This window comes from Schistocerca cancellata, unplaced genomic scaffold (genome assembly GCF_023864275.1).
Source record: "Schistocerca cancellata isolate TAMUIC-IGC-003103 unplaced genomic scaffold, iqSchCanc2.1 HiC_scaffold_1132, whole genome shotgun sequence".
NCBI classification, from domain to species: domain Eukaryota; kingdom Metazoa; phylum Arthropoda; class Insecta; order Orthoptera; family Acrididae; genus Schistocerca; species Schistocerca cancellata.
The window spans coordinates 1,653,147-1,673,363 of record NW_026047131.1 but is presented as its reverse complement, the minus strand read 5'-3'; the positions used below and the strand labels follow the sequence as shown (position 1 = coordinate 1,673,363).

At 45.5% G+C, this 20,217-nt stretch overlaps 1 protein-coding gene across 1 annotated transcript in view; it reads right to left on the bottom strand.

The window, feature by feature from the left end:
* LOC126159401 (solute carrier family 46 member 3-like) overlaps positions 1–19,615 on the bottom strand; it is a 544,700-nt gene extending 525,085 nt beyond the window's left edge. Inside the window, exon 1 of the mRNA XM_049916519.1 lies at positions 19,349–19,615. Coding sequence (XP_049772476.1) covers positions 19,349–19,615 — 267 coding nt within the window. The remainder of the gene's footprint in view (positions 1–19,348) is intronic.
* Positions 19,616–20,217: the final 602 nt, after the last annotated feature.

Genomic DNA, 20,217 nt, shown 5'->3' with positions numbered 1-20,217 from the left:
AGCAGGAAGTTTCATATCAGCGTACACTCCGGTGCAGAGTGAAAATCTCATTCTGGACGTAATGATCACTGGCCACTTCACGTCATTTACATTCGCAATTTTCATAAGTTGGGGCATTGCGCTGTCACTTGACAATAGAGCAGTCTAGTCAAAGTAATGTAACCACCGTCTGTGTTCGACGTGAATGAGGAATAATCTCTCAAAGAAGGCACGGGGTAGCACTAGTAGTGGAGGGCATATAAAGCTTACAAAATTGTTAAGGCTTTCGTGGCCACTTGTTGACAAACTGCCTATTGGCTTCTGTCTCAGGTTCTTCGGCCGACGTTCATCTAATGATTTTTCTGACGTTTCGCCAGCCACTCGTGCTGGCGAAACGTCAGAAAAAGCATTAGATGAACGTCGGCCGAAGAACCCGAGACAGAAGCCAATAGGCAGTTTGTCATATAAAGCTTGTTGGGAAGATGGGCGGGAGCGGAGGGGGGGCGGGGGAGAGGGGGAAACAGTGTAGTCGTTTTCGTAGTGCGGAAACGAAGCGATGGATCTGACGTCCAAAAGGACACGATCATTGGCTTTAGGACCAAGAGTGAAAGCATTTCTGAAACGGGTAACTTTGTAAGCTGTTCCCTTGGCGCCGTCGTTAAGTCATCCAGAACCGGCGCCTAGGCAGTAGTGGTGCAGCACGGGCTATAGTTGGCCGGGGTGAATGACGGCTACGGAGATGTGTACGGACGAACTGACGTCCAAGCGTTGAGCAGCTGACCGTCCAGATCAACGGAGGGGTCATCATTAGTGTCTCCTCAACGGCCGTTCAGTGAACGTCGCTGTGTACGGGCCTCCACGGCAGGCGCTTGGTCCATGGGTTCATCTACAGGGTGTTTCAAAAATGACCGGTATATTTGAAACGGCAATAAAAACTAAACGAGCAGCGATAGAAATACACCGTTTGTTGCAATATGCTTGGGACAACAGTACATTTTCAGGCGGACAAACTTTCGAAATTACAGTAGTTACAATTGTCAGCAACAGATGGCGCAGCGGTCTGGGAAACTTTGTAGTACGATATTTTCCACATATCCACCATGCGTTGCAATAATATGGCGTAGTCTCTGAATGAAATTACCCGAAACCTTTGACAACGTGTCGGGCGGAATGGCTTCACATGCAGATGAGATGTACTGCTTCAGCTGTTCAATTGTTTCTGGATTCTGGCGGTACACCTGGTCTTTCAAGTGTCCCCACAGAAAGAAGTCACAGGGGTTCATGTCTGGCGAATAGGGAGGCCAATCCACGCCGCCTCCTGTATGTTTCGGATAGCCCAAAGCAATCACACGATCATCGAAATATTCATTCAGGAAATTAAAGACGTCGGCCGTGCGATGTGGCCGGGCACCATCTTGCATAAACCGCGAGGTGTTCGCAGTGTCGTCTAAGGCAGTTTGTACCGCCACAAATTCACGAAGAATGTCCAGATAGCGTGATGCAGTAATCGTTTCGGAATAGAAAAATGGGCCAATGATTCCTTTGGAAGAAATGGCGGCCCAGACCAGTACTTTTTGAGGATGCAGGGACGATGGGACTGCAACATGGGGCTTTTCGGTTCCCCATATGCGCCAGTTCTGTTTATTGACGAAGCCGTCCAGGTAAAAATAAGCTTCGTCAGTAAACCAAATGCTGCCCACATGCATATCGCCGTCGTCAATCCTGTGCACTATATCGTTAGCGAATGTGTCTCGTGCAGCAATGGTAGCGGCGCTGAGGGGTTGCCGCATTTGAATTTTGTACGGATAGAGGTGTAAACTCTGGCGCATCAGACGATACATGGACGTTGGCGTCATTTGGACCGCAGCTGCAACACGGCGAACGGAAACCTGAGGCCGCTGTCGGATCACCTGCTGCACTAGCTGCACGTTGCCCTCTGTGGTTGCCGTACGCGGTCGCCCTACCTTTCCAGCACGTTCATCCGTTACGTTCCCAGTCCATTGAAATTTTTCAAACAGATCCTTTATTGTACCGCTTTTCGGTCCTTTGGTTACATTAAACCTCCGTTGAAAACTTCGTCTTGTTGCAACAACACTGTGTTCTAGGCGGTGGAATTCCAACACCAGAAAAATCCTCTGTTCTAAGGAATAAACCATGTTGTCTACAGCACACTTGCACGTTGTGAACAGCACACGCTTACAGCAGAAAGACGACGTACAGAATGGCGCACCCACAGACTGCGTTGTCTTCTATATCTTTCACATCACTTGCAGTGCCATCTGTTGTTGAAAATTGTAACTACTGTAATTTCGAAAGTTTGTCCGCCTGAAAATGTACTGTTGTCCCAAGCATACTGCACCAAACGGTGTATTTCTATCGCTGCTGGTTTAGTTTTTATTGCTGTTTCAAATATACCGGTCATTTTTGAAACACCCTGTACATCTACATCTACGTCACTACTCTGCTGTTCACAATAAAGTGCCTGGCAGACGGCTCAATGAACCACTTTCAAGCTTTCTCCCTACCGTTTCACTCTCTAACGGCGCGCGGGAGAAACGAGCACTTAAATTTTTCTGTGCGAGCCCTGATTTCTCTTATTTTATCGTGATAACCATTGCTCCCTATGTAGGTGGGTGCCAACAGAATGTTTTCGCAATCGGAGGCGAAAATTGGCGATTGAAATTTCGTGAGAGGATCCCGTCGCAACGAAAAACGCATTTGTTTTAATGATTGCCACTCCAAATCACGTATCATGGACACTATTGGAAGGTAGGGGACAAGATACTGGCAGAAGTACAGCTGTGAGTACCGGGCGTGAGTCGTGCTTCGGTCGCTCAGATGGTAGAGCACTTGCCCGCGAAAGGCAGAGGTCCCGAGTTCGAGTCTCGGTCGGGCACACAGTTTTAATCTGCCAGGAAGTTTCATATCAGCGCACACTCCGCTGCAGAGTGAAAATCTCATTCTGGAAACATCCCCCAGGCTGTGGCTAAGCCATGTCTCCGCAATATCCTTTCTTTCAGGAGTGCTAGTTCTGCAAGGTTCGCAGGAGAGCTTCTGTAAAGTTTGGAAGGTAGGAGACGAGGTACTGGCAGAATTGAAGCTGTGCGTACCGGGCGTGAGTCGTGCTTCGGTAGCTCAGATGGTAGAACACTTGCCCGCGAAAGGCAAAGGTCCCGAGTTCGAGTTTCGGTCGGGCACACAGTTTTAATCTGCCAGGAAGTTTCATATCAGCGCACACTCCGCTGCAGAGTGAAAATCTCATTCTGGAAACCTCCCCCAGGCTGTGGCTAAGCCATGTCACCGCAATATCCTTTCTTTCAGGAGTGCTAGTTCTGCAAGGTTCGCAGGAGAGCTTCTGTAAAGTTTGGAAGGTAGGAGACGAGATACTGGCAGAAGTAAAGCTGTGGGTACCGGGCGTGAGTCGTGCTTCGGTAACTCAGATGGTAGAGCACTTGCCCGCAAAAGGCAAAGGTCCCGAGTTCGAGTCTCGGTCGGGCACACAGTTTTAATCTGCCAGGAAATTTCACTATCTCCCTTATTTCGCAATAATACAAAACGAGCTGCCTTCTTTGTACTTTTTCGCTGTCATCCGTCAGTCCCACCTGATGCGGATCCCACACCGCACAGCAATACTCCAGAATAGGGCGGACAAGCGTGGTGTAAGCAGTCCCTTTAGTAGACCTGTTGCAACTTTCAAGTGTTCTGTCAATGAATCCCCAGTCTTTGGTTTGCTCTACCCTCAATATTATCTATGTGATACTTCCAATTTAGCTTATTTGTAATTTTAATCCCTAAGTATTTAGTTGAATTTACAGCCTTCAGATTTGTTTGACTTACCGTATAATCGAGATTTAGCTAACTTTTTAGAACTCATGTGAATAACGTCACTAAACTGAACTCCTCCAGAACAGGCCGTGAAGACCCAACGGTACCGACCGGCCGCCGGGTCATCCTCAAGCCCACAGTCGTTACTGGATGCGGATAACTTGGCACGATTCCTTATTCAGGGTCAAATGCCACTTTTCGCACCATAAAGATACCTTATCTAATTCATTTTGCAAGTCGTTATGATCATCTGATGACTTTTCAGGACGGTCGATGACAGCATCATCTGCAAACAATCTAAGACGGCTACTCAGATTGCTCCTATGTCGTTGATATAGATCAGGAACAATAGAGGACCTATAACACTTCCTTGGGGAAGGCCGGATATTACTTCTGTTTTACTCGATGACTTTTCCGTCTATTACTGCGAACTGTGACCTTTCTGACAGGAAATCATGAATCCAGTCGCACAACTGAGGCGATACTCCGTAGGCACGCAGTTTGGTTAGAAGACGCTTGTGAGGAACGGTGTCGAAAGCCTTCTGTAAATCTAAAAATATGGAATCAATTTGACATCCCCTGTCGATAACACGACGAAAACGGCAGAGTTATCCATGTGTGCAGCATCCGAGTATAACGAATATTGCCAAATTGCTTTCTTCATTATCATGGCGAAGCACCACCTGGCGTGATGGTATAGGACACTGTTGGCTGCAAAACACAAGCACCTTAAGTTAGAATATCCGGTAATCTGGGTAACAGGCGTTACATTTCAGACGAGTTAAGGCCACCTCTAACGCGCTTTATACAAGATCTCTTCCAACAAGATAACACAAGCCCATATGTTACCCATGCTGTCCTGGCCATGTCGGTGAAGATTTTCAGATCTTTCCGGCACTGAAATCAATTGGTCTTGGATCGCCTCGAGACTAGTATGCCACTAATCACCAGCTGCTTGGATTGATTGGCACGTGCTTGAAGCAGCATGGCATGACATACCCATACTTATCATCCCAGCTCAGTTCCAGTCACTCACTTCTCGGTTGGGTTGGATCTATTACTACCACGAGATGTGCCAGCCCTATTAACTAAATTTCGCACTCTGTGTGCTCCCCATAACCTACAAATTTAATCATGCGTTCTTCCTTTTATACTCTGGGGAGACCGAGGTGAGTTGGCATAATGAGCTAATTGCCACACAGCTGTTTCCTGCCACCATGGAGCTAGAGCGCTGTCATCGTGCCAATGGGAGGTGTATGTAAAGATGCACCATCCACCGTAACTGTGATCTGCTTTGGTCACGAAAGAAGGGCCTCTATCTCATCGTTATCCTCACTAAACTTTTTCATTGCAAATTTTCTTGTTCTGGTGAACCCGTAGATCGAATCGAACGCGTCAGGTGGTGGTTTTCCAAACAGTGGTTAACTGTAGCTGCGTGAGTCTATTATAATGTTTTGTTTTTGCTATTTGGGATTGTGTGGTATCGATTCTGTTCTTGGTATCTCTGGGCTGCTAGATGGCATTGCTAGGTATGGGGTCAGTTGGAATACCTATGACAGCTCGCCCCACACGTATGCCTATTCATTAAAAAAGAAACTATGTTTGTAAAAAATAAATAACTATACATCACTCCACGATCCCCACAGCTGGGACATGACAGCAATCCAACCACGAACGAAACAGGAAGTTTACTACTATCTGAACAGGCAGCCCAAACAAAGACAGCTTCGTGACTGAGTGGGCCAATAAGGGGAAAACTTCGGGTTCAGTCAAGAAGGACAATATGGTTATGGTTGACAAGCCGAAGAAGAAAACACTTCCCAGAGAATGTCGATTTGAATTTTCTCATATGTAGATGACGGCGTGTCCGACATTAGCTATGCCGAAAGGGAATATAGCTTGGCCCTCCTTAATGATAACTCAGACGCTGAAGAACCTCTCCATGGCGGAGAGCTTTCACGCGCAGCTTCCCTCCTAGACGGCGGGGAGGGTTTTCGTTCGAAAGCTTCCATGAATCATGGAAAAGCTCAAAAATTGTCAAAAGGCCACACAGGACAGACCAGCAACGAATCTTCCACTGTCTCAAGGGCCTCATGATCATACTGTATACCATATAAGTGACTTCGTGTTGGTGAAGTATCATGACCGTCAGCCCCCTCGGAAGAATGTCGAAAGAGAAATGAGATTCGCGTGTCCCCTGCGGTCAAAATGGGAAAAAAGTCGGCGATGGCCTGGATGATTGAGTTCGAAACGGCCAAACTAAAGTTGTGCTCATATAAGGGAATGCCAATCTCTCACATTCGTGCCTGACATTCAGCTCAAAATGCGAATTTCTAAGGAACCAAACTGCTGACGTCACCGGTCCGTAGACTTACACCCTACTTAATCTAACTTATGGTAAGGACAACACACACACCCATGGCCGAAGGAGGACTCGAACCTCCGCCGGGAGGGGCCGCGCAACCCGTGACATGGTGTCTCAAACTTCGCAGCCATTCCGGGATGCGACATTCAGCTAATTCTATCCGAATAACTACGAGAAGCCATAACAATAAGCATAATTTCTTTCTCTTGATGAATTCCGTGATTCGTACAGCTCTTTATACAATCGAGTAGAATTTATGTTTTCTCAAGTGCTGGCTGTTGTTCATACAAGCAGAATTTATCTTTTCGTCAAGTACTGTTTCTTCACAATGATTACAATTTTTGAACAATTTATTCTCTGAAAAGAAAGATAGCCTAACTTTCGATAAAATAAAATGTTTCTCCTAGAAAATTACTGTGTTCAGCTTAAGTGTCCCCATCCATATGAGCTTATGCCAACTCATCTCTGGGGTTATGCCAACTGACCCCATATATTGAGTTACTTGGGACGGCTGTAAGCTCTTAAGAAAAGTGTTTTTCGGGTTACACAAACATGTTTGTAATTAATGAATCCCTGCATTAATTTGTAGTCAAACAAATAAGTTGTCAAGAACAAGAAGTTTCATATCAGCGCACACTCCGCTGCAGAGTGAAAATCTCATTCTGGAAACATCCCCCAGGCTGTGGCTAAGCCATGTCTCCGCAGTATCCTTTCTTTCAGGAGTGCTAGTTCTGCAACGTTCGCAGGAGAGCTTCTGTAAAGTTTGGAAGGTAGGAGACGAGATACCGGCAGAAGTAAAGCTGTGAGTAGCGGGCGTGAGTCGTGCTTCGGTAGCTCAGATGGTAGAGCACTTGCCCGCGAAAGGCAAAGGTCGCGAGTTCGAGTCTCGGTCGGGCACACAGTTTTAATCTACCAGGAAGTTTCATATCAGCGCACACTCCGCTGCAGAGTGAAAATATCATTCTGTAAATAAGTTGTCCACCGCATTCACCTAATGTCACAAAATATTGCACAAAATAAGAGAAAAATCAGAAACCAAAATCTATGCCATCTAGCCCAAGCCGCCCCTACAAGCAAAATTTTCGTTTTAATGTATCTCTCCTTGTCTTCCAATTTTATAGGCCAGCGGCTTAGTACAGTAAACCTGCTTAAACATCACTTTGGATACGTATTCTATTCCAAGATCATCCCTCCTTTTACTCAAAGCCACATCATTTGATCAGTCTTAGTTAAAGGTTTAGTGTCAAATCTTTCAGACATTCCGGAATAGCTTATAAGACCATCGCCCACGAAAGCATCGCTCGTACGAAATTCAGTTTACCCTGTTTTCGCAAAATACTCTCCGAACTATTGACGGAAGACAACAGACAGATTCCATATTCCTAGCTTTCCGGAAAGCATTTGACACCGCGCCCCACTGCAGGCTGTTGACGAAGGCCCGAGCATACGGAACAGGTTCCTAGATATGTGACTGGCTCGAAGACTTCTTATGCAATAGAACCCAGTATGTTGTCCTCGACGGCAAGTGTTCGTCAGAGACAAAAAAAAAAAAAAATGGTACAAATGGCTCTGAGCACTATGGGACTCAACTGCTGAGGTCATCAGTCCCCTAGAACTTAGAACTACTTAAACCTAGCTAACCTAAGGACATCACACACATCCATGCCCGAGGCAGGATTCGAACCTGCGACCGCAGCGGCTCGCGGTTCCAGACTGCAGCGCCAGAACCGCGCGGCCACTCCGGCCGGCCAGAGACAAGGGTATCGTCAGCCGTGGAAGTTGAGTGACTGTAGGAGGATACAAGATGACGTAGACAAAATTTCTAGTTGCTGTGAGTAATGGCAGATAGCTCTAATTGTGGAAAAATACAACTTAATGCAGATGAGTACGAAAAACAACCCCGAAATTTTCGAATAGAGTTTTAGTAGTGGGAAGCTTTAGGAAAGCTAAAGGCACCGGAGAGGCAGTTGTGACGTTGCGGTTGACAATGGAAGCAAGGCGAAAGAAAAATCAAGAGACGTTCATAGGATTTGTCGACCTGAAAAAAAGAGTTCAACGATATCAAATGGTGCAAGGAGTACGAAATTCTGAGAAAAAATAGGGGTAAGCTATAGGGAGAGAAGGGTAAAATACAACATGCATAAGAACGAAGCAAGCAGAATTTATTTTTTCTAAAGTTCTGTTTCTTCAAGATGATTTCATTTTTTGAACAATTTATTTCTGAAAAAAAAGATAAACTAACTTTCGACAAAAACGAAATGCTCGAATTAAAAAGTGTGTAAGGCAGGGGTGTAGCCTTTCGCCCCTACTGCTCAATCTGTACATCGAAGAAGCAATGATGGCAATAATAGAAAGGTTAAGGAGTGGAATTAAAATGCAAGGTGCAAGGATATCAGTGATACGATTCGCTGATGACGTTGCTATCCTTAGTGAAAGTGAAGAAGAATTACAGGATCTGCTGAATGAACAGCCTAATCAGTACACAATATGCCTTTAGAGTAAATCGAAGAAAACCGAAAGTAATTAGAAGTAGCAGGAATGAAGACAGTGAGAAACTTATTAGGAATGGTAGTCACGAAGTAGATGAAGTTCAGGAATTCTATTACCTAGGCATCAGAATAACAAATTACAGACGAAGCAGGGAGAACATTAAAAAAATAGACTAGTACTGGGAAAAAGGGCTATCATAGCCAAGAAAGGTATATGGTTCAAATGGCTCTGAGCACTGTGGGACTTAACTTCTGAGGTCATCAGTCCCCTAGAATTTAGAACTACTTAAACCTAACTAACCTAAGGACATCACACACATCCATGCCCGAGGCAGGATTCGAACCTGCGACCGTAGCGGTCACGCGGTTCCAGACTGTAGCGCCTAAACCGAGCGAAGTGGCGCAGTGGTTAGCACAGTGGACTCGCATTCGGGAGGACGACGGTTCAATCCCGTCTCCAGCCATCCTGATTTAGGTTTTCCGTGATTTCCCTGAATCGTATCAGGCAAATGCCGGGATGGTTCCTTTGAAAGGGCACGGCCGATTTCCTTCCCCATCCTTCCCTAATATGAGCTTGCGCTCCGTCTCTAATGACCTCGTTGTCGACGGGACGTTAGAACACACTAACCTAACCTAACCTGTAGCGCCTAGAACCGCACGGCCACCCCGGCCGGAAACAAAAGTATACTAGTATCCAATATAGGCCTCAATTTAAGGAACAAATTTATGAGAACGTGACTTTGGAGTACAGGACTCTATGTTAGTGAACCACAGACTGTGGGAAACTGGAACCGGAGGGAGCCGAAGCATATGTGATGTGTTGCTACAGAAGATTGTTGAAAGTTAGGTGGACGGATAAGGTAAGCAATGAGAAGGTTCTGCACAGAAGCGGGAAGGAAATTAATATGTGGAAAACACGAACAAGAAGAAGGGACAAGATGATAGGACATCTGTTAAGACACGAGACAATAACTTCCATGGAACTAGAGGGAGGCGTAGAGGGCAAAAACTGTAGAGGAAGACAGATCGGAATGCATGCAGCAAATAATTGAGGACGTAGGTCGCAAGACAATCCCGAAGACGGCAAGAGTTGACAAGTGCGAGAATTATCGCACAATCAGCTTAACAGCTCATGCATCGAAGCTGCTTACAGGAATAATATACAGAAGAATGGAAAAGAAAATTGAGAATGCGCTAGGTGACGATCAGTTTGGCTTTAGGAAAAGTAAAGGGACGAGAGAGGCAATTCTGGCGTTACGGCTAATAATGGAAGCAAGGCTAAAGAAAAATCAAGACACTTTCATAGGATTTGTCGACCTGGAAAAACCGTTCGACAATATAAAATGGTGCAAGCTGTTCGAGATTCTGAAAAAAGTTGGGGTAAGCTATAGGGAGAGACGGGTCATATACAATATGTACAACGACCAAGAGGGAATAATAAGGGTGGACGATCAAGAACGAAGTGCTCGTATTAAGAAGGGTGTAAGACAAGGCTGTAGCCTTTCGCCCCTACTCTTCAATCTGTACATCGAGGAAGCAATGATGGAAATAAAAGAAAGGTTCAGGAGTGGAATTAAAATACACGGTGAAAGGATATCAATGATACGATTCGCTGATGACATTACTATCCTGAGTGAAAGTGAAGAAGAATTAAATGTTCTGCTGAACGGAATGAACAGTCTAATGAGTACATAGTATGGTTTGAGAGTAATTCGGAGAAAGACGAAGGTAATGAGAAGTAGTAGAAATGAGAACAGCGAGAAACTTAACATCAGGTTTGATGGTCACGAAGTCAATGAAGTTAAGGAATTCTGCTACCTAGGCAGTAAAATAACCAATGACGGACGGAGCAAGGAGGACTTCAAAAGCAGACTCGCTATGGCAAAAAAGGCATTTCTGGCCAAGAGAAGTCTACTAATATCAAACACCGGCCTTAATTTGAGGAAGAAATTTCTGAGGATGTACGTCTGAAGTACAACATTGTATGGTAGTGAAACATGGACTGTGGGAAAAACCGGAACAGAAGAGAATCGAAGCATTTGAGATGTGGTGCTATAGACGAATGTTGAAAATTAGGTGGACTGATAAGGTAAGGAATGAGGGGGTTCTACGCAGAATCGGAGAAGAGAGGAATATGTGGAAAACACTGATAAGGAGAAGGGATAGGACATGAGGGAATGACTTCCATGGTACTAGAGGGAGCTGTAGAGGCAAAAACTGCAGAGGAAGACAGAGATTGGAATACGTCAAGCAAATAATTAAGGACGTAGGTTGCTAGTGCTACTCTGAGATGAAGAGGTTAGCACAGGAAAGGAATTCGTGGCAGGCCGCATCAAACCAGTCAGTAGACTGATGACTCAAAAAAAGAAAAAAAATAGTGCAGCCTACTGTTTCAGAAAAAAATGCCGAAAGTGGGCTGCTTGTCACTGTCTCATCGATTCAATATGTTGGCGTAATGTTACAAAATAATATTAAATGGAACGAGCACGTACGGGCGTTAGTTATTGTTTGTTTATTTTACTCAGGGAAGGTGGATGGTGAGATTCTAGGATTCTGTGACTCATCAGAAAGGAAACCGGGTATTAAACACTAGCTTCACCAATTCCTAAGTACTGCTCGAATCTTTGAGACCCCACTAGGTCGGATTAAAAGCGGACATCAGATTCAAAGGCGTGCTGTTAGATTTACGACGTGCATTCAAGTTCTAAGGCCTCCGATTTTTTTTCTAATTAACTACTCACCCGAAATCGATGAAACTGGCGTTACTTCTCGACGTAATCGCCCTGCAGACGTACACATTTTTCACACCGCTGACGCCATGATTCCATGGCAGCGGCGAATGCTCCTTTAGGAGTCTGTTTTGACCACTGGAAAATCGCTGAGGCAATAGCAGCACGGCTGGTGAATGTGCGGCCACGGAGAGTGTCTTTCATTGTTGGAAAAACCCAAAAGTCACTAGGAGCCAGGTCAGGTGAGTAGGGAGCATGAGGAATCACTTCAAAGTTGTTATCACGAAAAAACTGTTGCGTAACGTTAGCTCGATGTGCGGGTGCGTTGTCTCGGTGAAACAGCACACGCGCAGCCCTTCCCGGAAGCTTTTGTTGCAGTGCAGGAAGGAATTTGTTCTTCGAAACATTTTCGTAGGATGCACCTGTTACCGTAGTGCCCTTTGGAACGCAATGGGTAAGGATTACGCCCTCGCTGTCCCAGAACATGGACGCCATCATTTTTTCAGCACTGGCGGTTACCCAAAATTTTTTTGGTGGCGGTGAATCTGTGTGCTTCCATTGAGCTGACTGGCGCTTTGTTTCTGGATTGAAAAATGGCATCCACGTCTCATCCTTTGTCACAACCGATGAAAAGAAAGTCCCATTCGTGCTGTCGTTGCGCGTCAACATTGCTCGGCAACATGCCACACGGGCAGCCGTGTGGTCGTCCGTCAGCATTCGTGGCACCCACCTGGATGACACTTTTCGCATTTTCAGGTCGTCATGCAGGATTGTGTGCACAGAACCCACAGAAATGCCAACTCTGGAGGCGATCTGTTCAACAGTCATTCGGCGATCCCCCAAAACAATTCTCTCCACTTTCTCGATCGTGTCGTCAGACCGGCTTGTGCGAGCCCGAGGTTGTTTCGGTTTGTTGTCACACGATGTTCTGCCTTCATTAAACTGTCGCACCCACGAACGCACTTTCGACACATCCATAACTCCATCACCACATGTCTCCTTCAACTGTCGATGAATTTCAATTGGTTTCACACCACGCAAATTCAGAAAACGAATGATTGCACGCTGTTCAAGTAAGGAAAACGTCGCCATTTTAAGTATTTAAAACAGTTCTCATTCTCGCCCCTGCCGGTAAAATTCCGTCTTCCGTACGGTTCTGCTGTCTCTGGGACGTATTGACAATGAACGCGGCCTCATTTTAAAACAATGCGCATGTTTCTATCTCTTTCCAGTCTGGAGAAAAAAAATCGGAGGCCTTAGAACTTGAATGCACCTCGTATTACCGCTAGTTCGATCAAGACGCGAACGTTACGGAAATGCTGCGTATAGCATAGCTGAGAATCCCTGGAGGGAAAACAATGTTCTTTTCGCAAAACTGTATTGAGAACGTTTACACAGTCGGCATCTGCGGCTAATCGCAGAACGACTCTGTTGCCGGCAAAGCACATTTCGCGCAGGTACCGCAAAGAGAAGATACGAGAAATTAGGACTTCACCCTCACTCCATTTGCGAGCGGAAGAGGAGAGGGAATGGTTAGTAGTGGTACAGGGTAGAGATGGGGGATCCGCTCTTGAACTGATTCATAGAGTTGAATCTTTCAAAGGAGTGAACAATCAGTGATTCAGAAAAAAAGAACGGTAGCTCCAAACGTTTCCCACGGCAGAGAGAGAGAGAGAGAGAGAGAGAGAGAGAGAGAGACGGAGCATATCAGCAGCGCCTCTGCTGGTCACAGCACAGTGCACGCCACAGAACACAGCCAGCGCCGGCCTCTGCCCTGCTTCTACCTTGGCTCCCTGCATTGTGCAGTGCCCCATTGGATTTTGTGTTTCACATATGCCGTGCCATCTCTGTGCGTCCTCTGCCGCGTGTAGTGTCTGGCGCAGCTTAACTTCGCATCGCACTCTGTCGGCGATCGTTTCAGTCGCACGTCCTGCCCTCTGGGCAGTTGATGCGAGGAACAGGACAGAGAGTCACCTAGCGGATAACATAGGAACTACTTGCAACAACCTGCTCGCAAGGGAACGGACGATTTGTCTCGGAGCGGGTGAGTTCACCACCCCCCCCACCCTCGGAACTCGCCCGCTCAACGCTCACCCCACCGTTCTCGACTCTTGCCAGAGCGTCGAGCAAAGCAACTCAGGTGTCACTCTGGTCTCTGCGGCCTTAGCTCACGCAGTAATACAGCTCGCGACTCGACCTGCTCGACTCAGTGCTTCTGCATCGGAGTTCGTCTCTACTGGATATTGTTCTTCGTAGTAATACCGCTATGTATATTACATTATTATGTTATGTATACATCATTTGTTTTTTTTTATTTTTATTTGTTTAAACTGATCAGATTAGGTTCCTGACGACTCCTCTTACTATAGGATTTTTATTATGGACACTCGAATTTACGCTTTAATTACGAGCGAACCGATAAACGTATCGCAAAATGTGATACACCAATATTTTCCTTGTTTTATTCTGCGTAAGGCTATATGCAGCACTTTCGTTTTACAGTCAAATTTATATATTTTTTTCTTATTCTGGTACGGATTTTGCGATTTTAGGCGTCTTCGGAAGGAAACGTTCACTTTAAAAATATATGGCTTGCGATGTATTTGTATGAGGTTAATGAAATTTTAATACATTATAGCCAAATATATTGTTAATGTAAATCTCAAGTTACAACATTTTCCGATCACCCAAAAAACCACGATAGTGCAAAATAAATCAATAATCAAAAACTTTGTCATATCGTGGAAATTTCAATAAACAATACAAAATTCTTACTCATTATCTGTGTTACTTCAAAATAGGATCAAATAAGATCAAAATACAAGTATAGTACTGGAATAAACCAAGTTTAAAGGGCAATGTGCCTTCCATTTATTTTCTATTGTAAATGAGTGGTGAGTCATGAAAGAGAGCTAATGCATTTCAGGGAGTGAACAATTCTGATCCGATCTCTGAAAAGAACAGTTTTGCCCATCTCTAGTACAGGGTACTGCCCGCAGTGCACCTGATGGCGGCTTGCGGAGTATATACGATCACAAAGATGTAGATTTATCATCTTTCCTGCGTCACAAGTACACCTGCTTCACCAGAGGGCTAACTTATACTCTCTGTCCCCTGTTCAAAATTTAAGTCGAGCTCATAAAACACGGTTTTTTTTTAAATACCTGTTGTGGATTTACATCTCGAACCCTAGCATTCCAAACTATGTATTCAATAGTTTTTCCAGTGAATCATAGCATATTATTCATGTTAGAACAAATAAGCCCTCGGTCACAAATATTAAGTCAAAATTGACCAGGTTTCGACGCTACTGTGAGCGTCGTCTTCAGAATTAGACCAACTGTTCTAAAACATTAAGTATATAATACATTAATAAAATTTAAGTTTGTACTGACTGTAAAAAGATGCAGTACTTACAAGTCACATATTAAAAAAGATCTAAGCCTTAGCGGCTCACCATCTTACTTACAACTATTCAAGACGTCGCCTTCCCGGCTTAGATCTTTTTTAATATGTGACTTGTAAGTACTGCATCTTTTTCCAGTCAGTACAAACTTTAATTTTATTAATGTATTATATACTTAATGTGTTTCAGAACAATTAGTCTAATTCTGAAGATGACGCTCATAGTAGCGTCGAAACCTGGTCAGTTTTGACTTAATATTTATGACCGAGGGCTTATTTTTTCTAATATAATTCTGACACAGTCCCTGAACCTTAGCGGCTATCTTCAAAGTTGTGCGTATTATTTAGCTTATTTCAAGACTGGGGCTAAACACCTGTGGTTTGCCTGCACGGGCTGTAAGTGAGAGCGTTGTTTTGCAAAAAGAAAGAGTCGAATTTTGAAGTCTCATTGGTAGCACAGCATAGGATATCACTATAGGATACACTTCCCCACTGTACACTCCACAGGCGGATGTCATACGGGTAAACTGCACATAGCCTCTTTTGAAAACTCTTTCTAACACACCATCCTCATCTGCATTTTTCTTGGAAACGTGTCCAAAAGCCAACGTGACACGTCATGTTATTTATCCCAGTTTCAGGTTTGGGTCAAAAACCATGTGGCAGAAAATCCTAAGAGATTTTGGTCTTATGTCAAAGCGGTAGGTGGATCAAAACAAAATGTCCAGACACTCTGTGACCAAAATGGTACTGAAACAAAGGATGACAGACTAAAGGCCGAAACACTAAATGTCTTTTTCCAAAGTTGTTTCACAGAGGAAGACTGCACAGAGGGATAGAGAAACAATTAAAATCGCTCAAAAGAGGAAAGGCCGCTGGACCTGATGGGATACCAGTTCAATTTTACACAGAGTACGCGAAGGAACTTGCCCCCCTTCTTGCAGCGGTGTACCGTAGGTCTCTAGAAGAGCGTAGCGTTCCAAAGGATTGGAAAAGGGCACAGGTCATCCCCGTTTTGAAGAAGGGACGTCAAACAGATGTGCAGAACTATAGACCTGTATCTCTAACGTCGATCAGTTATAGAATTTTGGAACACGTATTGTGTTCGAGTATAATGACTTTTCTGGAGACTAGAAATCTACTCTGTAGGAATCAGCACGGGTTTCGAAAAAGACGGTCATGTGAAATCCAGCTCGCGCTATTCGTCCACGAGACTCTGAGGGCCATAGACACGAGTTCACAGGTAGATGCCGTGTTTCTTGACTTCCGCAAGGCGTTCGATACAGTTCCCCACAGTCGTTTAATGAACAAAGTAAGAGTATATGGACTATCAGACCAATTGTGTGATTGGATTGAGGAGTTCCTAGATAACAGGACGCAGCATGTCATTCTCAATGGAGAGAAGTCCTCCGAAGTAAGAGTGATTTCAGGTGTGCCGCAGGGGAGTGTCATAGGACCGTTGCTACTCACAATATACATAAATAACCTGGTGGATGACATCGGAAGTTCACTGAGGCTTTTTTCAGATGATGCTGTGGTGTATCGAGTGGTTGTAACAATGGAAAATTGTACTGAAATGCAGGAGGTTCTGCAGCGAATTGACGCATGGTGCAGGGAATGGCAATTGAATCTCAATGTAGACAAGTGTAATGTGCTGCGAATACACAGAAAGATAGATCCTTTATCATTTAGCTAGAAAATAGCAGGTCAGCAACTGGAAGCAGTTAATACCATAAATTATCTGGGAGTACGCATTAGGAGTGATTTAAAATGGAATGAGCATATAATGTTGATCGTCGGTAAAGCAGATGCCAGACTGAGATTCATTGGAAGAATCCTAAGGAAATGCAATCCGAAAACAAAGGAAGTAGGTTACAGTACGCTTGTTCGCCCACTGCTTGAATGCTGCTCAGCGGTGTGGGATCCGTGGCAGGTGGGGTTGATAGAGGATATAGAGAAGATCCAACGGAGAGCAGCACGCTTCGTTACAGGATCATTTCGTAATCGCGAAAGCGTTACGGAGATGATAGATAAACTCCAGTGGAAGACTCTACAGGAGAGACGCTCAGTAACTCGGTACGGGCTTTTGTCAAAGTTTCGAGAACATATCTTCACCGAGGAGTCAAGCAGTATATTGCTCCCTCCTACGTATATCTCGAGAAGAGACCATTAGGATAAAATGAGAGAGATTAGAGCCCACACAGAGGCATACCGACAATCCTTCTTTCCACGAACAATACGAGACTTGAATGGAAGGGAGAACCGATAGAGGTACTCAGGGTACCCTCCGCCACACACCGTCGGGTGACTTGCGGAGTATGGATGTAGATGTAGATGTAGATGTAGGTGACATGCATTGGTAGATGAATAGATGAGAGCATTACTCGTGAGAGGGAAAGGTCTAGGTGCAGTCCAGCAGGGTAGGCCTATCACTATATGATCACTATACATATGCTAAAGTCAATGGACCACCTCGTTTGGGTGTCTTATTTCCAGATTTGCGTGAAAACCATAAAACATGACTAGATAGGTGAGTAGTTGAGAGCATCACCTGTGGAAGGGAAGAGCCCAGGTTTGAGTAGCATGTTAGGTAGGTCACTATACGATCACTATAAATATCAAGTAGCCAGCGGGCGACCTTATTTGGTGTCCTTTAGTTTCACATTTGGATCAAAACTGTGAGACATGCCTGTATAAGTAAGTAGTTGAGAGCATCACCTGTGGAATGTAGGGTCCCGATTTAAGTTGAGCAGGGTAGATCTCTCACTATATGATCATTGTACATGTCCGAAAGCCAGCGGACCAGCTACTGTGGTGTCCCTTATTTCCGTATTTGAGTGAAAACCATAAAATATTCCTGGATAGGTGAGTAGATGAGACCATGACCTGTGGAAGGACAGGGTACAGGTCTGAGTCTAGCTGGTAAGGTCTGTCACTATGTGATCACTGTACATGTCCAGTAGTTGATAACCTCATTTGGAGTCTCCTAGCTTCATGTTTGGATGAAAATCGTGAGGCTTGGCTGGAAAAGTATGAAGTTGAGAGCATCATCTCTGTAGGGGCAGAGTTCATGTCTGAGTTGGGCAGGATAAGCCTATATCTATAACATCATCACATACGCCCAAAAAGAGGACCACCTTGTTTAGTGCGTCTTATTTTCAGATGTGAATGAAAACCACGAGACGTAGCTAGATACCTGACAAGGGAACCTCCCCATCGCACAGCCCTCACATTTAGTTATAAGTTGGCACAGTGGATAGGCCTTGAAAAACTGAACACAGATCAGTCGAGAAAACAGGAAGAAGTTGTGTGGAACTATGAAAAGAAATAAGCAAAATATACAAACTGAGTAGTTCATGCGCAAGATAGGCAACATCAAGGATAGTGTGAGCTCAGGAAAGCCGTGGTCCCGTGGTTTGCATGAGCCGATGCGGAAGAAGAGGTCCTTGGTTCAAGTCTTCCCTCGAGTGAAATGTTTACTTTCTTTATTTTCGCAAAGTTATGATCTATCCGTTCATTCACTGACGTCTCTGTTCACTGTAATTAGTTTAGTGTCTGCGTTTTGCGACCTCACCGCAAAACCGTGCGATTAGTAGACGAAAGGACGTGCCTCTCCAATGGGAACCGAAAACATTTGATCGCAAGGTCATAGGTCAACCGATTCCTCCATAGGAAAACACGTCTGATATATTCTAACTCGTGACGGCATGTGCGTCACATGACAGGAATATGTTGTCAACCCACACTTGGCGAATGGGTAAAAAGATTCTTCTACCTTGCCCGATTTAGGTTTTCTTGTGGATGTGATAATCACTCCCAAAAAAAGTGATGAAAACTTAAGAGTTTGTCACATAAGCTGCAACAAATGAATGCAACAGTTTCATAGTCGCAGTTTTCCCTGCGCTCTGTCAAAACATATGTTTTTAACGTTTTCAAATTGTTCCGTGTGTAGACCGTCAAATCCTGCAAATGCCCATCGGACGGACGGACGGGACAGATAATAACTGTCTGAAAACAAAAAATTAAACTTTTCACTCGAGGGGTGACTTGAACCAAGGACCTCTCGTTCCGCAGCTGCTCTCGCTAACCACTTTTTTTCCATTTTTTTTTTTTTGTTTTCTCATTTTGTTCGTTTTCGTTCGTTCTATTTGTTCGGCGCGGACGCCCATGATACTTATTCAAGTTCATCGTTGACCGAATAACTCAGTTTTTTTTTTATTACAAAGGGCATCTAAACCTCTGACCGAACACGCTGAGCTACCGTGCCGGCTAACCACGGGACCAGTCTATCCTTGATGTTGCCCATCTTGCACATGGACTACTCAGTTTGTATATTTTGCTTATTTTTTTCATAGTTGCACACAAGTTCTTCCTGTTTTCTCGATTGATCTGTGTTCAGTTTTTCAAGGCCTATCCACTGTGCCAACTTATAACTAAATCTGAGGGGGTGCGATGGGGAGGTTCCCTTGTGAGTAGGTGGATCACCTGTGGACCCAGTTTCGAGTCTGGCAGGGTGGTACGAGGCATCGCAAGCTGCTACGGTAGGGGCGTCTAACCTGCTCCTGGTAGGCGCCGCTCTCCTTGAGGGCGAGCGCGTCACAGACGGTGTCGTTGAAGGCGAGGTTGACGGAGCAGGCCTTCTGCAGGTTGAGGTTCTGCGTGGCGAGCGACGCCAGCACGGACGGCATCACGTAGCCGGCCACCAGCGGCTCCACCGTCACGTTGGCCAGAGCCCGCCTCCACAGCGGCGCGCGCGGCTTGTCCTCCGCCTCCGCCGCCGGCGCCTTGCCGCCCCCGCGAATCGGCTGTCCCGTCTCTGTCATGGTTTGGCGGCGACTGGCGGCTCGCGCCGTGACGGACGGCGAAGAGCGCTACGGCACTCTGCAAGCGGGGCAGGGGGGCACTGAGGGAGGGGAACGGGGGGCGGAGGTGGGGGAATGAACCGGCGAGCGCTAGGCTGGCCCGCGCCCATCCTGCCGCCGCCGCCGCTGCGAAGGGGGCAGCCGCTCCGCGATGTAAACAAACGCGCGATGACAGTTAGCGACCACGTGGGAAGCTGTGTTTTCTCACCTGTAGTATGAACAAGGGTATCTCCAGGTACTGCCGGATTTCTCCATTTCATATTCTACGAATCACTGTGCAGCCTATGGTAAAGGGGGCTGTGGTGTCACCGCCAGACACCACACTTGCAAGGTGGTAGCTTCAAATCGGCCGCGGTCCATTAGTACATGTCGGACCCGCGTGTCGCCACTGTCAGTAATTGCAGACCGAGCGCCACCACACGGCAGGTCTAGAGAGACGTACCAGCACTCGCCCCAGTTGTACGACGACTTTGCTAGCGACTACACTGACGAAGCCTTTCTCTCATTTTATAATGTTACTTAAAATCCGTCTTGATTGCAAAAATTTTTTTATTATTCATATG